The sequence below is a fragment of the Trachypithecus francoisi genome, unplaced genomic scaffold (assembly GCF_009764315.1).
Source record: "Trachypithecus francoisi isolate TF-2019V2 unplaced genomic scaffold, Tfra_2.0 Lachesis_group3, whole genome shotgun sequence".
NCBI lineage: Eukaryota > Metazoa > Chordata > Mammalia > Primates > Cercopithecidae > Trachypithecus > Trachypithecus francoisi.
Window position 1 is genome coordinate 1,289,376 of NW_022681468.1, and position 19,518 is coordinate 1,308,893.

Consider the following 19,518-nt stretch of genomic DNA (forward strand, 5'->3'; position numbering starts at 1 on the left):
CAGAGCGCCGGGTTGGGTCCTAGGTCGCCCTCAGGAGCCAAGGCCCCGCTCACCACGCTCGGCCCCTTGCCTCAGGTCCGGCTCACAGTTCGGGTCCAGACCCAGGCTCCGCCCCCTTCCCCGCCCACAGCTACAGTTCCGCTCGCAGGCCGTGTCTCTCTACTTGAGGCCCCGCCCGCCACCCTCAGCCCGCCCCCGGTTCTGAGTCCTCAGGCCTCGCTCGCTGCTTGAGACCGCGCTCACTATGCGAGGAGGACCCTCCCCTGCCCCGCGTCCAGCTTTAGTCCCCGACTGCGTTCATCGCCAAGGGCCCGCCCACTGCCTTAGGTCCAGTCGCCAGCCTCGGGTCCCGTCCCTGGCAGCACTCACTGCGAGGCCCCGCCCTTGGCTCTAATACCCGGCGTTGCCTGCCACTGAGGCCCCGCCCCCAGCGCCTGTCCCGGGCTGCGCTCACCGCCGTGGCCCCGCCCCGAAACGCCAGTCCTCGGCTGCGCTCACCGAGAGGCCCCGCCTCCGGCTCTGTTCCGCCGAAGCCCCGCCCCCGCGGGCCGCCCCTCCTACGCCGGCGCGCGGCACGGGAGGCCAGCTCGCTCACTGTGGGGAGACCGCGGCCGCGCCGGGCCGGGAGGTCGCGGCTCCGGTCCTCGCGTCCCCGCTGTGGTTCCGGTGCCTGTCCCAGTCCCGCGGGCGCGGCCGTTACGGGCGGCGCGGCCCCGGCGCGCGTGGCGAATCTGCGGCTGCCAATCGGCGGGCGCGGGGCCTCGCGAGAGCGGCGAGGCCTGGGCGACTGGGCCTAGGCGGGCGGCTGGGCCTGGGCGGGCGGCGCGGGCTGCTCCGGAGGCTCGGGCGGCTTGGGAGGCTTGGGAGGCTCCTGGCCCTGCCCGCGCGTTCGCCGGCATGACGGGCCGCGTGTGCCGCGGTTGCGGCGGCACGGACATCGAGCTGGACGCGGCGCGCGGGGACGCGGTGTGCACCGCCTGCGGCTCAGTGCTGGAGGACAACATCATCGTGTCCGAGGTGCAGTTCGTGGAGAGCAGTGGCGGCGGCTCCTCGGCCGTGGGCCAGTTCGTGTCCCTGGACGGTGAGTCCCGCGGGCTGGCGCTGCGCGGACTTCCCGATGCGGCTTAGGCGGGCTGGAGGCGGCGGCGGCGCGGCCCGTACCCGCGCCTCGGTACCGCCCGCTCTGTCGGGGCGCACGGTTCTGCGCCGTCTTGGCGCGAGTGTGGATCCTCTTGGCGTGAATGTAGACCCCCTTGGCGCGCGTGTGGACCCCCGTGGCGCGAGTATGGACCCTGGTGGCGAGCGTGGACTCTCTCGACACACGCGTGAGCCAGGGCAGCCAGCACCGGGAGGATTGAGGACAGCCTGGGGAGCCCAGAAGGCCCCTCAAGCTGTCCCTCACTGTCAGTCTCTGTGCCTGCAGTTTTGTTTTCAGCAATGTCTGGTACTTAGCATCCGATTGCTGCTGCCTTTGGCTTTGGCGGTTTCGGGCGGATGTCCTAGGGCCACTCAGGCTGCTGCAGGCCTGGGAGGGGACGTGTCAGGGATGAGCAGTATTACGGGCTGGGGATGGACCCCAGTCTGTGGAAGGAGCTGGACTGTGGCTAGTTTCAGGTGGTTGTGAGTAGAGCTGCTGAAACGATTCATGTGCATCCCTCTGTGTGAACATACGTTTTCATTTCTCTGGGAAACTTAGCTGTATGTTTAACTCTATGGGAAACTGTCATGAACTGTTCTGTGATGTGGCTGTGCCGTTATGCATTCTCGCCAGTTGCCCCATATCTTCACCAGCACTTGGTGTTGTTGAGGTTTTTATTTTGGTTGTTCTAACAGGTGTGTGGCATCTCATCATAGTGGTGTTCTGTATTTCCCTACTGACTGGTGATGTTCTACCTTGTTAGGGTGCTTATTTGCCATGCCCGAATCCTCTTTGTTGAAACGTGTGCTCAAGTCTTATTTTTTATTTATCTTGAGACAGGATCTCACTCTGTGGCCTAGGCTGGTGTACAATGGCCCAGTCATGGCTCACTGCAGCCTTGAACTCCTAGGCTCAGGCAGTTCTTCTGCCTCAACCTCCTGAGTAGCTGAGACTACAGGTGCATGCCACCACGCCGTATAATTTTTTTTAATTTAATTTAATTTTATTTTATTTATTTGTTTATTTATTTTTTGAGACGGAGTCTCGCTCTGTCGCCCAGGCTGGAGTGCAGTGGCCGGATCTCAGCTCACCGCAAGCTCTGCCTCCCGGGTTTTCGCCATTCTCCTGCCTCAGCCTCCCGAGTAGCTGGGACTACAGGCGCCCGCCACCTTGCCCGGCTAGTTTTTTGTATTTTTAGTAGAGACGGGGGTTTCACCATGTTAGCCAGGATGTTCTCGATCTCCTGACCTCATGATCCGCCCGTCTCGGCCTCCCAAAGCGCTGGGATTACAGGCTTGAGCCACCGCGCCCGGCCAAATTTTATTTTTAGTAGAGACAAGGTCTCTATGTTGTCCAGGTTGTCCAGGCTGGTCTCAAACTCCTGGGCTCAAGTGATACTCCAGCCTTGGCCTCCCAAACTCCTGGGATTACAGGCTTGAGCCACCACACCCTGACTCTCATTTTTTATTTGGGTTGTTTTCTTATTGTTGAGTTTTGAGAGTTCTTTGTGGATTGTAGTTACAAGCCCTTTGTTGTATATGTGATTTTTCAAAGCAGAAGTTTTAACTTTTTTGTTTGTTTGTTTGTTTGTTTGAGACAGAATCTCACTCTGTGACCGAGGCTGGAGTGCAGTGGCACCATCTCGGCTCATTGCAACCTCTGCCTCCCAGGTTCAAATGATTCTCGTGCCTCAGCCTCCCAAGTAGCTGGGATTACAGGCGTGCACCACCTCACTTGGCTAATTTTTGTATTTTTAGTGGAGACAGGGTTTCACCATGTTGGTCAGGCTGGTCTTGAATGCCTGACCTCAAGTGATCCGCCTACCTTGGCCTCCCAAAGTGCTGGGATTACAGGCCTGAGCCACTGCCTGGCCTAAATTTCCTGGGCTTTGTATAAGGTGTGCTTCGCAGGCTGAGGCTCATTGTTTACGTGGAGGTCTCGTTGTTTCAGCGCCGTGTGTGGAAAGACTGCCCTTTGTCCACTGAAGGCGTTTGCCCCCTCGGCTGCGCTCACTGGGCCGGTCCGTGCAGGTCTGCCTCTGGGCCTTGTGTCCTGCCCTGTTGATCAGGTGCCGTTTCCTTTGTCAGCATCAGACTTTTTTACTGTACCTGTTACATTGTCCTGAAATCAGATATTGTGAGTCCCCCAACCTTTGTTCTTCCTTTTTAAAGTTGTTGTAGCTATTAATTTCCCTTTCCCTTTTTAATTTTAGAGTAAGTTTGTGCGTATCTATAGGTCACATATCATTATCTGAAATGCTTGGGACCAGAAGTGTTTTGGATACCAGATTTTTCTGATTTTGGAATATCTGCCTTATAATTACTGGTTGAGCATCCCTAATCCAAAAATCTGAAATCTGAGATGCTCCAGTGAGCATCTCCTTTGAGCGTCGTGTTGATGCTCAAAAAGTTTCATGTTTTGGAGCATTTATAATCTCAGATTTTTGGATTTGGGGTGTTCAACCTGTACAAAAGTCCTGGTGGGGTTTTCATTGGAATTGCATTAAACCTCTCGATAAATTTAGGGAGATCTGACATTTTTTCTTTCTTTCTTTCTTTTTGAGACGGAGTTTCACTCTGTCACCCAGGCTGGAGTGCAGTGGTGCGATCTCAGCTCACTGCACCCTCCGCCTCCTGAGTTCAAGTGATTCTGCTGCCTCAGCCTTCTCAGTAGCTGGGACTACAGACGCGTGCCATCACACCCAGCTAATTTTTGTATATTTTTTAGTAGAGACGGGTTTTCACCATATTGGCCAGGCTGGTCTTGAACTCCTGACCTCGTGATTCCCCCACCTCGGCCTCCCAAAGTGCTGGGATTACAGGTGGGAGCCACTGCACCCGGCCAACAGTTTTTCTATGTTGAATCTTGTAGTCCATAAACACAGTGTATGTCTACATTCATTTAGGTTTTCTTTGATATAGTATTGGGTAGTTTTCAGCATACAGCTTCTGGGCTTTTCTTTTGAAATGGAGTCTCGCTCTGTCACCCAGGCTGGAGTGCAGTGGTGCGACCTCAGCTCACTGCAACCTCCACCTCTTGGTTTCAAGTGATTCCGGTGCCTCAGCCTCCTGAGTAGCTGGGATTACAGGTGCACACCACCATGACTGGCTAATTTTTGTATTTTTAGTAGAGACAGGGTTTCACCGTGTTGGCCAGGTTGGTCTCGAACTCCTGACCTCAAGTGATCCACCCACTTCAGCCTCTCAAAGTGCTGGGATTATAGGCATAAGCTGCCATGCCCGGCCCTCTGGACATTTTTTAGATGTGTACCTAAAATCTGTTAGGAGTTATTGTAAGTGGTATTTTTTACAATTTAGTTTTCAACTCTTCATCGCTTGTTTATAGAAATATGGTTGCTTTCTGTGTGTTATCCCGTTTCCTATGGCTTTGCTAAACTTACTTATTAGTTCTAAGACTTTTTTTTCTTTTCTTTCTTTTTGAGACGGTGCCTTGCTCTCGTTGCCCAGGCTGGCGTGCGATGGCACAATCTCGGCTCACTGCAATCTCTGCCTCCCGGGTTCAAGCGATTCTCCTGCCTGAGCCTCCCAAGTAACTGGGATTATAGGTGCCCACCACCACACCCAGCTAAATTTATGTATTTTTAGTAGAGATGGGGTTTTGCCATGTTGGCCAGGCGATCCACCCGCCTCGGCCTCCCAAAGTGCTGGGATTACAGGTGTGAGCCACCACACCTGGCCCCTAAGAGTTTTTAATACACTCCTTGAGTTTTGTTGTTGTTGTTGTTGTTGTTGTTGTTGTTTTGTTTTGGGTTTTTTTTTTTTTTTTTTGAGATGGAGTGTCGCTCTGTTTGCCCAGGCTGGAGTGCAGTGGTGCAATCTGGGCTCACTTGCAGTCTCCCTGTCACGGGTTCAAGCAGTTCTCCTGCCTCAGCCTCCTGCGTAGCTGGGATGACAGGAGCCCACCTCCATACCCGGCTGGGATGACAGGAGCCCACCTCCATACCCGGCTGGGTTTTGTATTTGTAATAGAGACGGGGTTTCACCATGTTGGCCAGGCTGGTCTCAAACTCGTGAACTCAGGTGGTCCACCTGCCTTGGCCTCCCAAAGTGCTGGGATTACAGGCGTGAGCCAGTGCACCCGGACTTTTTTTTTTTGAGACAAAGTCTCACTGTTGCCCAGACTGGAGTGCAGTGGTGTGATCACAGGCCCCTGCAGCCTGGAACTGCTGGGTTCAAGAGAGCCTTTCACCTCAGACTCCAGAGTAGCTAGGACTACGGCATGCGCTATCATGCCCATCTAATTTAAAACATTTTTTTTGGTGGGGGAGACAGGGTCTAGGGTCTTGCTCTGTCACCCTGGCTGGAGTGCAGTGGTCATGGCTTACTATAGTCGTAACCCCCTGGGCTCCAGTGACCCTCCCAGCTCAGCCTCCTGAGTTGCTGGTACTGTAGGCATGCACCACTGTACCCAGCTTAAGTTTTGTATTTTTCTTGTAGAGATGGGGCTTTGCCATGTTGACCAGGCTGGTCTGGAACTCCTGTGCTCAAGTGATTCTCCTGCCTTGGCCTCTCAAAGTTCTAGGATGACAGGCATGAGCCAGAGCCATTTTTTTTTTTGTAGAGATGTGGTCTTGCTTTGCTGCTCAAGCCGGTCTTGACCTTCTGGCGTCAAGGCATCTTCCCACCTTGGCCTCCCAAAGCGCTGGGATTAGCGGCGTGAACCGCTTTGCTCAGCCCTGGCTGTTCTGTTGAGGGTTCCTGCTGATGCTGGCGTGGGGTATTGGCCTGTAGTTTTTCCTGTAGTGTCCCTGTCTTGGATATTAAGGTCCCGCTCCTTAGGAGTGGGTTGGGAAACGTTTCCTGTTCCGTTTTCTGGAACAGATGATGTAGGGTTGGTGTTCTTTGTTTCTGAAATGTTTGGTGGAATTCACCAGTGTAGCCGTCCGGTCCCGGAGGTTTCTTTCTCAGACGAACCTGCACTGTGGTTTCGGCTTCTTTCATCACTGCGATTCTAGTTGTATTTGAGATTCGGTGTCTCACCTGGGGTGAGTCAGCCGCTTGTGTTTGGAGGAATTGGTCCACTTGACTTAGTGGTTGAATTTGCCCAGAGAGTTGTTCGAAGCATTCCCTTATCCTTTTCATGTCTGTGGGGTCCACAGTGGCCTCCTTTTTCCTTTCAGATGTTGGTGTTTTGTGTCCTTTTTTGCCCTTTGTCTCTCTGGCTAGAAGTTGATCCGTTTTTTTTTTTTTTATCTTTTCTAAGAACTGGCTTGGGTTTCATTGAGTTTTCTCTCCTGTTCTTCCCTCCCCATCGTCTTCCATGCTCATACTTCCTGGGTATCTTCCTAGGACTGCTGGGCACAGAGTTTGCGGCTGTGTCACAGTTGCCGAGACTTTGTTTGATGCCTGTTGGGATGATAACAACAGTAATAAAGCAAGTTGGCAAGGCAGCAGACGCAGGGCTTCCCGGGCAGGCACAGTGCCAAGTGCATTCTGCCCTCACTGCGCGCTGCTGGGGGAGGACGCTGATGTGGAGGAGTGCAGAGCTGGAAGTCTGTTACCCGGGCGCTGTCAGAACAAGCTCAGAGCCAACACTGTCAGGTGGCCCCAAGACACCTTTGAGCCCTGGCACACTCTCTCGAGGGAGGGGCAGGCCCAGCACCCAACTGTGGTGGTCCTGGGGGAAGTGCTGCGAGGCGGTGTGTTCTTAGCACCTGGGGACCGGCACAGGCGGTGCCTGGGCTGAGAGTGGGAAGGAGAGAGGGCATCTGTTGCTCTGGGCAGCCCCTCTGTCTCCCAGGCAGTCTCTCTAGGTGCCCACTTGGCATCCTCCCTCCCTCGTCACAGTGGTGATCACATGAGGCTGGAAACCTTGGTGGCTTCTCAGTTTCCCTAGCACACAAGTAGGCCCCGGCCGCCCCTTGCTCCAGCTTCATCTTGAAAGCTGAGCTTTCTCTTTGAGCTGTCATTTTCTAGGTCCCAAGGCCACTGTCTTTCCTAGGTGTCTTGCCTATTAATTGAGAACTAAGCCTGACACAGCCTCGTAGTTTACTCTGGAATATTTAACTGAGGCATCAGGGCATGTGACCAGAGGCCTCAGGAGAGTCCCAGGAGGGTCCTGACCTTGGAAGCCAGGCCCTGCGGGGGAGGCGACACTGGTGCTCCAGTTTCCCCGGGGCTGCCCGAGCAGAGACTGTGCAGAGAGAAGGTGGGTGTCTGAGGACTGAGGCTCAGTGTGGCTGGAGGGGCCGGGCAGACGGTGGAGTTGGGGACTGTTGGCCTGGGGCCTTGGCAGTGCCCTGAGGAGGTCGTCTGCTCCACTGAGGCAAGGCGAGGCTTCCCTGTGAGCCCACGTCAGTGTCCTGCGCTATGTGTCCCCTGAGGCTTCCCTCTGCCAGCAGCTGATGGTAATGGCACCCACACCCCTGCCCCACAGGCAGCAGCTCGAGCACCTGGGAGCCCCCCACACCAGGCATCCCGGGCTCCTGCTTGCAGGGGGTCCCTTGTCCTCCTGTGCAAGGAGCAGCACACCTCAGTGTCACCAGAACTTGTGGTTGTGGGGAACATTTCCCATAATCACAACTTTCAGTGGCTTCACAGTTAGAACCTTGAAGCCGGGGTGTCCGTGAGTGCTGCTGTTTTCTGTTTGGGGTCCTGATGCAGCCAGACCTACTTTGGGACATGGCTACATGTCACCCGGCACTGGCCCTGAAGAGGGGCACAGGAAGCGGAGCTGCCCTCGCTTGCTGGGAAGCTCCCTTTGCCTCAGCGAAGGATGTGGCCAGCCAGCCTCTTCCTGTGGCCTGGGGTTTTCTGAGCATGGGCCTGGCCTCCTGGTGGGGCTCTGGTCCCGAGAGTGGAAGGCTCCAGGCTTCTGCCTCTGCTCCGTGACCCTTAGAACCCTAAATTGCGGCTGAAGGTACCTACCCTCAGGAAACGGGTGGATTCTGTCCCATTGGCATCTGGGTGAGAGAGGAAGCCACTGGTTAGCCTGCAGCGTGACACACGTCCTGTTTTCTGTAACCGAGTTGTAATCACTACAAAACCAGCTCCTCAGCAGTGGCCTGGGGAAGGGGTCTGGGCCTGGGAAGGGGTCTGGGCTTGGGGAGGGGGTGTGGGCCTGGGAAGGGGTGTGGGCTGCTGTGCCCGACCCTGTTTGTCAGTGCTCCTCCCAGATGTCTGATGCTGCGACATCCAGCCCCACCAGTAGGCACATGTATACCTGGGTCCCCGTCCCCAGCGCTCTGGGATGCACTTTGGTCTGGTCCAGCCTCCTTTGGGCACTCAGCTGTGGGACCCCTGAATTCCTCTCCATCCATTACTGCCCAGCCAGCCAGGCCTCCTACAGGTGTGTCCCCTTAAAAAGAAGTTTCCAGCCAGGTGTGGTAGCCCCTGCTTGTAATTCCAGGATTTTGGGGAACCAAGGTGGGAGGATCACTTGAGGTCAAGAGTTTGAGACCAGTGTGGGCAACATAGTGAAACTGTCTCTACAAAAACTAAAAAAAAAAACAAAAACAAACCCAAAATACAAAAATTAGCTGGGCATGGTGGTGGGCGCCTGTAATCCCAGCTACTGGGGAGACTGAAGCATGAGAATCACTTGAACCTGGGAGACGGAGGTTGCAGTGAGCCAAGATCGTGCTATTGCACTCCAGCCTGGGTGACAGGAGCGAAACTCCATCTCCAAAAGAACAAACAAAGAAAACAAAAAATAAGAAAACATTAGATAGGCATGGTGGCACAGGCCTGTGGCCCCACCTATTTGGGAGGCTGAGGTGGGAGGATTCCTTGAGCCCGAGAGGTTGAGGCTGCAGTGAGACACTATAGTGCCCCTGCCCTTCAGCCTGGGTGACAGAGTGAGACCCTGTCTCTTTTTTCTTTCTTTCTTTCTTTCTTTCTTTCTTTCTTTCTTTCTTTCTTTCTTCTTTCTTTCTTTCTTTTCTTTTCTTTTTTCTTTCTTTCTTTCTTTCTTTTCTTTCTTCTTTCTTTCTTTCTTTCTCTCTTCTTTCCTTCCTTCCTTCCTTCCTTCTTCCTTCCTTCCTTCCTCCTTCCTTCCTCCTTCCTTCCTTCCCTCCTTCCTTCCCTCCTTCCTTCCCTCCCTCCTTCCTCCCCTCCCCTCCCCTCCCTCCCCTCCCTCCCTCCCCTCCCTCCCCTCCCCTCCCTCCCTCCCTCCTTCCTTCCTTCCTTCCTTCCTTTCTTTCTTTTCTCTTTGAGATGGAGTGTCTTTCTTGTTGCCCTGGCTGAAGTGCAACGGTGCAATCTTAGTTCACTGCAGCCTGCGCCTCCTAGGTTCAAGCAATTTTCCTGCCTCAGCTTCCCAAGTAGCTGGGATTACAGGCATGCGCCACCACACCTGGCTAATTTTTGTGTTTTTAGTAGAGACAGGGTTTTGCCATGTTGGCTAGGCTGGTCTCAAACTCCTGACCTCAGGTGATCCACCCACCTTGGCCTCGGAAAGGTCTGGGATTACAGGCGTGAGCCACCACACCTGGCCAGACCCTGTCTCTTACAAAAAGGAAGTTTCATAGCAGCAGCAGAAAGTCTTCAGTTAAATTTGTTTTTTTGTGTTTTTTTTGGATGGAGTCTTGGTTCACTGCAACCTCCGTCTCCTGGGTTCAAGCAGTTCTCCTGAAACTGAGCTCACCCCGTTAAGTTAAATGAGCATGTGAATATTAAAGGTTATTGCTTTCCCCTGTTGGAAGAATCCTGGAGTGAAATGGACGACAGTGCTGTGCTGGATCTTTCAAGACATGGAGGGCCCCTGGCCCAAGTGTCTGGTGCACGCTATAGAGTGTTGCTGGCTTTGTCAGAGCTCAGAGGTGCCCCTGCAGCCTCTGGCCCTCTTCTGGCTCTGGTGGAACCGCAGGTCCTCCCCTGCTGTCCACAGGAGGGCAGTCTCAGCCAGGCCCCACAAGACCTGGCCCCTTCCACACGTTAGTTCCAGCTAACAGGAGCTAGCACATACTTTTTGTTATAGAAATGCACTATGGAAAATATCAAATGTTTTTAGAAGTAGAAGGCATCGTGGCAGTTTCAGCCAGAGGTGGCACTTTCCTCTTTCACCCTCCCTATGGGTTAGTGTTCTGAGGTTTCACACTGTCTGCATGTGTCCTGTGCGTGTCCCTGCAAGTGTGCACGCACCAGGGTGTGGGGGAAGCAGAAGCCAGGAGGCGCTCCCAGAGCAGGTGCAGCAGCATGGCCCCAGGGAGGTGACCGTGGTGTTGGGAGAACAACACAGGGACAGGAAATAGAGGTCCTGGGGTGTGAGGAGGGGACAGGAGGCTGGAGGGTGCAGGAAAGAGTAATGGAGGAGGGAGGGCAGAGGTGGCAGGTGGAGTGTGGAGCTGTGAACGCACGCAGCTTTGCAGTGTGTTGTGGTACAAGCTGATGGGCATGGGTCAAGGAGTGAAGAGATTGCGTGAAACACAACTAGAATCGAAATCATCACCGTAATTTAGTGTGTCGTCTCACTGTGGCCTTGTTCTGTTAGAAGCACTCCTGCTGCCCACTGTTCCTAGGCAGGAAAACGTGGCTATATTGGAGGCTGCACGGCGTCCCCTGTTCTTGGAAGGTGGGACTTCAGGGGCTTTCCATTTATTTATTTACTTTTGAGACAGAGTTTCAATTCTTGTTGCCCAGGCTGGAGTGCAATGGCTCGATCTTGGCTCACTGCAACCTCTGCCTCCCAGATTCAAATGATTCTGTTGCCTCCGCCTCCCGAGTAGCTGGGATTGCAGGCATGCGCCACCACGCCTGCCGAATTTTGTATTTTTAGTAGAGACAGGGTTTTTCCGTGTTGGTTAGGCTGGTCTCGAACTCCCGACCTCAGGTGATCCAACCACCTCGGCCTCCCAAAGTGCTGAGGTTACAGGCGTGAGTGACTGCGCCCGGCTGGCTTTTTGTAATTTGATCATTGTCCTTTTTCTAATGCCGTTTATTATATGCATTATTTATTAAAAGCTTTATATACACTAATTAGAATATGCGAGACTGTCTCTCAAAAAAAAAAACCAATAAATAAACACTGCTCACGAAACAACCCTGAGGGAGGGTAGGAGATGCAGGCACCTTGAGCTCAGCCTGAGGAGGCCTGGGCCAGATTTCTGCGGAATTTAGAGTTGGCTCATCAGTGCTGCTCAAAGCCCCCTTATTCCAGCATGGGTCTCCCCTGAGCCCTGCGTTGCTCCCTGGCCTGTCTTCTGGATTATCATGTCAGCAGGCACCTCACTGTGGCACTGCCAGGACCTCTCTAGCCCCCACAAGGAGACACCACTGCCACCTGCTCCAGCTTCTCTTATTTTATTATTTTTTGAGACAAGTTCTCACTGTGTGGCTCAGGCTGGAGTGCAGTGGTGCCATCACAGCTCACTGCAGCCTCCACCTTCTGAACTCAAAATGATCTGCCTGCCTGGTCTTGGACCACAGGCATGTGCCACCACACCTGGCTAATTTTTTTTTTTTTGGTAGAGATGAGATCTTGCTATGTTGTCCAGGCTGGTCTTGAACTCCCGGGTTCAAACAGTCTTCCTGCCTTAGCCTCTCAAAGTGCTGTGATTACAGGTGTGAGCCGCCACGCCTGGCCTATTCTGGCTTCTTTTCTTTTTTGAGACAGAGTCTTGCTCTTGTCACCCAGGCTGGAGTGCAGTGGCACGATCTCAGCTCATTGCAGCCTCGACCTCCTGGGCTCTAGTGATCCTCCCACCTCAGCCTCCTGAGTAGTAGGACCACAAGCAGTTGCCACCATACCTGGCTGATTTTTTTCAGTTTTTTTTTGTAGAAATGAGTCTCCCTGTGTTGCCCAGGCTGGTATCAAACTCCTGGGTTGAGCAATCTTCCTGCTCTGGCCTCCCAAAGTGTTGGGACCACAGGTGTCAGCCACCATGCCCGGCCACTCCTCCAGCTTCTTTTTTAAATTTATTTTTATTTTTATTATTTTTTAATTTATTTTATTTATTTTATTTTTTATTTTTATTATTTTTTTTTTGAGACGGAGTCTCGCTCTGTCACCCAGGCTGGAGTGCAGTGACCGGATCTCAGCTCACTGCAAGCTCCGCCTCCCAGGTTTACGCCATTCTCCTGCCTCAGCCTCCCGAGTAGCTGGGACTATAGGCGCCCGCCACCTCGCCCGGCTAATTTTTTGTATTTTTCAGTAGAGACGGGGTTTCACCAGGTTAGCCAGGATGGTCTCGATCTCCTGACCTCGTGATCCGCCCGTCTCGGCCTCCCAAAGTGCTGGGATTACAGGCTTGAGCCACCGCGCCCAGCCTTATTTTTATTTTTTGAGACGGAGTCTTGCTCTGTCGACCAGACTGGAGTGCAGTGGCACGATCTCAGCTCACTGCAACCTCCGCCTCCTGGGTTCAAGCGATTCTCCTGCCTCAGCCTCCTGAGTAGCTGGGATTACAGGCACCTGCCACCATGCCTGACTAATTTTTTGTATTTTTAGTAGAGACGGAGTTTCACCATGTTAGCCAAGATGGTCTCGATCTCCTGACCTTGTGATCCACCCACCTCGGCCTCCCAAAGTGCTGGGATTATAGGCGTGAGCCACTGCGCCCGGCCCTGCTCTAGCTTCTTGAAAGCCACTAGGTTTGTGGCAATTTTTATGGCAGCCACAGAAAACTAGTACATAGATCCCAGTTGTGACAACCCAGGCAGTCGCCAGGCACTGCCCCCATTCCGGCACCACCTTTGTTGGAGAGGTCTGTGCTCAGTGCCGGCGCCCCTGCTGCCAGCTGTCCCTGTGGCCACGTTACCCACCAGGAGGCCGGCTCTGGGCCTCAGCCTGAAGGAGGCCTGGGCTTTGCCTCTGCTGCCACCAGGGAAAGCTGAGTGCCACCTGACCCTGTTCAACTCTGAGTTCCTGTACAGGCCCAGCAGCTGCCCCTTGATCTCTTCAAAATTTTCTTGGCTGCTCTAGTTCCTTTTTGCTTCCAACCGAACTTTATAATCATTTTACTGGAGTCTTTAAAGAGTGTTGTTAGTATTTGTTTGGGATTCATTTACATTCACGGCGAAGCCAGAGGCCATGCCTGTTCTGCCTTGTCTGTGCTGGTTGCCACCCCTGGGTGACCCTGACGTCTCTGCCTCACGCGTTCCCCGCAGGGCCTGGCCCCAGGCTCCATCGATTGGCTTTCTGTGTCTGCATCCCATCCTTCCAGTGTCCTCCGACAGGCCCTGCACACTTGCCTTCCCCAGGTGGCCAAGGTTGTCTGCATGTCCCCTGATTGCAGCAGCCTCCAGTCCTGTGTCTGTGTTTTGTCACAAATGTGCTGGCCCCTGTGCCAGCCAGAGGGCCAACGCTGCGGAGCGGGGGGCACTTTCCAGCTCCCCCATCTTTGGGCATGCCTGGGGCCTCACCTCACTGTTCTCGTTGGAAGATCAGGCTGCAGTGTTTGGGTTGGTGAACCTGGTGAACAATCCGCATGTCCACCTGATGTGCCAGGCCCAGGTCTTAACCCCGAAGCCCTGCAGGGCAGAGTGTGGTGGACGTGGTAGGCATGCGCTGTTAGTTGGCAGAGCTCCAGAGTAGAGTGCCCAGCAGGTTCAGCTGCAGCCTCTCCGTGCATGAGTGGGCTGAGGCGTGGGGGCCTTCTGCAGACTGGCTGGTTGCAGTGCCTTGGGGCACATGGGATGGTACCTGCATCCCCTGCAGTCCAGCAGGGAGGTGGATGCGTTCACATGTGGTCACCATGCAGGAGTGACATCTGAGTGGGCTGGCCTGGGGCATGGGGGAGGGCCAGCCCACACTGTGTGCACACCACTTGCAGAGGTTTGGAAATACATCTGTGCTCTCACCCGGCAGCTGTGTGACAGAGTCCACTCTGGACTTGCAGTGTGTTAGGGAAATGGTTAGAAAATGCAGAAAGTGCCTGTAATCCCAGCACTTTGGGAGGCCGAGGTGGGCGGATGACAAAGTCAGGAGATCGAGACCATCCTGGCTAACACGGTGAAACCCTGTCTCTACTAAAAATACAAAAAATTAGCCGGGCGTGGTGGTGGGCACCTGTAATTCCAGCTACTTGGGAGGCTGAGGCCGGAGAATGGCATGAACCCGGGAGGCGGAGCTTGCAGTGAGCCGAGATGGTGCCACTGTGCTCCAGCCTGGGCGACAGAGCGAGACTCCATCTCAAAAAAAGAAAAAAGAAAATGCAGAAAGTGCAGTTGGCCCACCCTCAACCCTGCTGGCTGGGCAGAGTGAGAGATGCTTCCCCCACTGGGGTTCCTGGCTCAGTAATGGGGGTGCGGGGGGCCACCCTGCTGCTTCCCCCGTGAGTGCTGACCCCCGCTTTGCTTTCACTTTGTGTCTGTGGATGTCATGAAAGGGTTGTAAATGCAGATCTTCTCCAGGTTTTGGCTGATCTGTCTTTTTTGTGTTGACAGGTGCTGGCAAAACCCCGACTCTGGGTGGCGGCTTCCACGTGAATCTGGGGAAGGAGTCAAGAGCGCAGACCTTGCAGAATGGTATTTCCCACCATGGATGCCGCTGAGCTTGCGGCGGGTCCCAGAGATGGGGATGGTGGTGCTAGGGTGGGGGGCACTGACTCAGCCGTGAACCTCATGGCCTGCCACTTTCTTGTCACCCTGCACGCCCAGCCCAGGCCGCCTTCCAGGAGGAATTGTGCCCTGAGTCCCCTCCTGGGTGTCCTGCAGACTCTGCCAGGGCTGCTTGGGGAGAACCCAGTGGATCCTGCAGGGTCCACAGCCATTGCTTGCTGGGCTCAGTGAGATGGAGGCAGAAACAACACATTTGTAGCAGTTGGATATTGTAGTGACATTCTCACTGCGTTTTCTCAAAGTGCCAGTTCACCACAAACTAGAGAAATGTCTGCTGGGTTATTTTTCTTATGATTGAGTTGAAAAAGTTGTTTATGTGTTTTAGATACAAGTCTTTTATCGGATGTGTAATTTTATGTATTTTAGGTACAAGTCTTTCATCAGATAGGTGATTTATAGGACATTTTCAGCCATTCCATGTGTTCTTTTCATTTTCTTTTATCTTTTTATTTTTCGCTGGTATCCTTTGGGAGCATGAATGTTTTATTTTATTTTATTTATTTATTTATTTTTTTTTTTTTGAGGCGGAGTCTCGCTCTGTCGCCGGGACTGGAGTGCAGTGGCCGGATCTCAGCTCACTGCAAGCTCCGCCTCCCGGGTTTGCGCCATTCTCCTGCCTCAGCCTCCCGAGTAGCTGGGACTACAGGCACCCGCCATCTCGCCCGGCTAGTTTTTTTTGTATTTTTAGTAGAGACGGGGTTTCACCGTGTTAGCCAGGATGGTCTCGATCTCCTGACCTTGTGATCCGCCCGTCTCGGCCTCCCAAAGTGCTGGGATTACAGGCTTGAGCCACCACGCCCGGCCGGGAGCATGAATGTTTTAAATTCTGATAGTGTCCAGTTTACCTATTTAGTCTCTTGATGGCTGTGCTTTTGGTATCATAACTAACAAATGTTGCCTAATCCAGTCCAAATCGTGAAGATTTCTGCTTATGATTTTTTGGAGTTTTGTGCCTTCAGCTCTTACTTGTAGGTTTTGATCCATACTGAGTCAGTGTTTGCAGGTGATAGAAGGTAAGGGCCTACCTTCGCTCCTGCACGTGGAGACTTAGTTTTCTCAGGATCGTGTGTTGAAAGCACTGTGTTTCCCAGTTGGCATCCTTCTGGTACCCTTGTTGAAAATCCATTGGCTGTAAACCTGAACGCTTATTTCTGGATCTTCGGTTTGGCTTAGTGACTGTGTGACGGTCCTGGCGTCAGTTCCACGCTGTTCCGGACACCGAAGCTTTGCAGTGAGTTTTGAAATCAGGAACTGTGAGTCCTTTAACTGCTCTTTTTCAAGTGTTCTGACACCTGAACACGGGATGTCTTTCCATTCATTTGGGTCTTCTTTAATTTGTTTCAACAATTTTAGTAGTTTTCAGAGTACAAGTTTCATACTCCTTTTGTTGAACCTATTCTCAGTTGATATATATTGATCTTGTATCTTGCAACCTGGCTGAACTTGTTTTTTACTCTTAAGAGTTTTTTAGGCCAGGCGCAGTGACTCATGCCTGTAATCCCAGGACTTTGGGAGGCCGAGGCGGGCGGATCATGAGGTCAGGAGATTGAGACTGTCCTGGCTAACACGGTGAAACCCCGTCTCTACTAAAAACACAAAAAATTAGCCGGGTGAGGTGGCGGGCACCTGTAGTCGCAGCTACTCAAGAGGCTGAGGCAGGAGAATGGCGTGAACCCGTGATGCGGAGGTTGCGGTGAGCCAAAATTGTGCCACTGCACTCCAGCCTGGGCGACAGAGCGAGACTCCGTCTCAAAAAAAAAAAAAAAAAAAAAAGAGTTTTTTAGCGGGTCGTTTAGGATTTTATGTACAAGATCGTGTTATCTTTCCTTTCCAATCTAGTGCTTGTTTTTTGTTTGTTTACCACGTTGAATAGCAGTGGTGTGAGCAGACATCCTCTTGTCCTTGATCCTGGGGAAGCATCCAGTCTTCACCATTGAGTGTGGGTTGGCTGTGGGTCAGTCCAGGCAGGGATACTGTGTGCTGGGACCTCTTTGGCTTCACTGTTTCATGGAGTACACTCTCAGGAATGTGAGGACCACGTGAGTGATCCTTGTGATCGGTGCAGCCATGTCCCGCAGCCTTGGTCTGCGTGCTGGAAGGCGGTTGGGACAGGTAGAACATCTCTGTGTGGACAGCACATCACCCTGGCTGTTTTCTCTTGTACCATCTACAGGAGGCTGGGCCCTTGAGCACCTGCCTCTGCTCCTGACTGCTACTGCCGACGGGTGGCCAGCACCGACACGCCTAGGCTGACAGGGGTCGTTGGGCTTGCAGTGATCCCTCACAGCAGAGTGGATGGATCCTTACGCTTCCGTTGTGCTTGTTTCCTTGCCCCGCCATGGACTTACTAGTAGAGGAGTACAGTCCGCGCCTTTCTTCCTGACTGCCGGCGTGATTCTTCTGCAGTAGAGAGCACCCTCTGTGTGAGTTCAGTCTTCTGAAATGCTTCGAGCCGTGCTCTGTGGCCCGGTGGAAGGCCAGTTTTGTGGAAGTGCGTGTGTGTTGGGCACTTGAATGCATTTCCTGCAGGAAGCCGGTACAGTGCAACGTGTCCCTCCTCCCCATTGGCTGGTTCTCTGTCACCGAGAGTGTGCATGAAGACCTGGCACAGTGACTGGATTTGTCCTCTCCTGCCTATAGTTTTGTCAGTTTTTTGTTTTGTCTGTTTCAAGACTCTTACTGGCATGCACATTTACAGTTCCTCCAGGCGGAGGCTGGGCTGCACTGCCCAGGGGCCCTCCTGACCTTCAGGCTGCCTGGGTTGGGGCCCAGCTCTGCCCACTGCTTCTGGTGCCACCAGGCTATCTCCTTTTTTTCTTCTACTGACTTCGAGATTTTCTCCTTATGAAGAGCTTTGTTCTCCACACAGAATATAGTCTGTATTTTCCCAAAAACTTGTGGTACCTTTACTAGAGTTGGTCATGCCTCAGACCTAAACAAATTGCAAAGAGTAGTGTCCGTGCAGACACGTACATTGCAATAAGATTGGAAACCAACAACAGAGAAAGAGAAATAGCGCATCTGACCTTTCAAAACCCTTTAAATACCTTTGGTTCAAGAAAGAAATGAAAATGGAACATACAACCTCCCTAATTAGGGGTGAGTGTCAGTGAAGATTGTGGCTGTGCAGGCCCAGGAGGCCCCGTGGACCCTACTCACTGTATGGGGGAAGCTGCAGGGCCCCCACGCCTGTTGAATCTTACTGGGGATGGGTGGTTCTGGGGTACCCTATGCCGACCTTCATACCTGGGCTCCTACCTGGGGATCTGCGGCTGCAGCCCAGGTACCTGCAGCAGGGGCCATGCCCTGCTGCTGCCCACTCAGTGAGCTCTCCCACCCACCTGCCCTGGGCCAGGCACCGCTCCTGCTTGGGTGGGGTGTGGGGCTGAGGGAGGCTGTCAGTGCAGCCCCTGTCCTATTTCCTGCGGATTTCGCCAGAGTTGTCCCTTCTGCTGCCAGTCAGGCCCCCTGCTGTGGCAGTGATGGCCTTCTCTGCCCTAGGGGTCAGGCCCGCCGAACCTCCTTACTGTCCAGTGTAGGGGTCAGGCCCGCCGAACCTCCTTGCTGTCCAGTGTAGGGGTCAGGCCCGCCGTTCCTCCTTGCTGTCCAGTGTCCTGTGCAGTGATGCCCTTCTCTGCTCTAGGGGTCAGGCCCGCCGTACCGCCTTGCTGTCCAGTGTCTTGGGAGCAGGTCTGTGGGGCAGATCCTAACGTATTTTTCAGATACTTCTGGAGACAAGAGGGGATTTTGGCCCATTATAGCTGGCACATTTCTGATACGTTGGGCTCTTCCTGCCTCTTATTTTGTAGTTTATATTTATCTTACCTTTTTTTACTTGTTTGTTTGTTTGTTTGTTTTTTGAGACGGAGTCTCGCTCTGTCGCCCAGGCTGGAGTGCAGTGGCGCGATCTGGGCTCACTGTAACCTCCGCCTCCTGGGTTCGAGCAATTCTCCTGCCTTAGCCTCCCGAGTAGCTGGAGTTACAAGCGCTCACCACCACGCTTGGCTAATTTTTGTATTTTTAGTAGAGACAGGGTTTAGCCATGTTGGCCAGGCTGGTCTCGAACTCCTGACCTCAGGTGATCCACCCGCCTCGGCCTCCCAAAGTGCTCGAATTAGAGGCGTGAGCCACCACACCCAGCCGTATTTATCTTACTTTTAAAAAACCCTTTATTGCCTTTTATTGATTTATCATGGGTTATGTTTGTTTAAATTTTGTTTTTTCTCCTTTGTTCTCCCCATACCGCCCTGGTTGAAGGTTTCACATCAGCCCTGGTCCCACTGCAAGCTTGGCCCACCGCCTCCACTCCTGCCCGCCACCCAGCCTGCCGGGTTTGGTGGAAATCTGTGAATGTAGCTTCCGACTGTTACTGTTTTGGCGAAGTCTTGATTGCCTTTCTTAGAAAACGGAGAAGATGGAAATAAACTCACTGGCCACCGCCCTGCCCTCAGCGATGGTCATGTTCCGCGGGTGTTCCGTCTCCTCTGTTTGCCTCCGTGCGCCCTGCCTCCTTGGGTTTGCTGGGACACGCTGAGGCTGTGTTTAGAGAAACGGTCTGGGAGAGAGAAACTCTTGCCCCTTCCCCCGGGATGCTTGCTGAGGGGTTGAGACAGGTACCCCATGGAATGTGGGGAGCATCTGCTTGGGGTCCACCAGCAAGAGATGTTAAATGCCAGTGTGTTTTGATCTGTTTTTAAAATCTCAGGCCTTTTGGGGTGATTTCTTCGATGTTCTGAAGCCACAGTTCTGAAACACCACTGGGTGGGGCTCTCTTCATTGACCTGATGAGCCTTTCCTGTGGGACGCGTTTCTCAGGGAAGTTCTTTTTCTGTCCTCTCGGTCTGTTTTTCCTAGTATAGCATG

The 19,518-nt window shown here is 53.3% G+C and overlaps 1 protein-coding gene across 5 annotated transcripts in view; it reads left to right on the top strand.

Moving 5' to 3' along the window:
• Positions 1–218: 218 nt before the first annotated feature.
• The window catches only part of BRF1 (BRF1 RNA polymerase III transcription initiation factor subunit), a 79,793-nt gene continuing 60,493 nt past the window's right edge, over positions 219–19,518 (top strand). For 4 of the 5 annotated variants that reach the window (XM_033191036.1, XM_033191038.1, XM_033191037.1 and 1 more), the window contains exons 1-2: positions 219–1,081; positions 14,482–14,562. In XM_033191036.1, the coding sequence (XP_033046927.1) occupies positions 898–1,081; positions 14,482–14,562 (265 nt within the window). In that variant the 5' untranslated portion in view covers positions 219–897. Of the gene's footprint in view, positions 1,082–9,714; positions 9,764–14,481; positions 14,563–19,518 lie in introns of those variants that run through there. The other variant, XM_033191040.1, reaches the window with a different exon arrangement.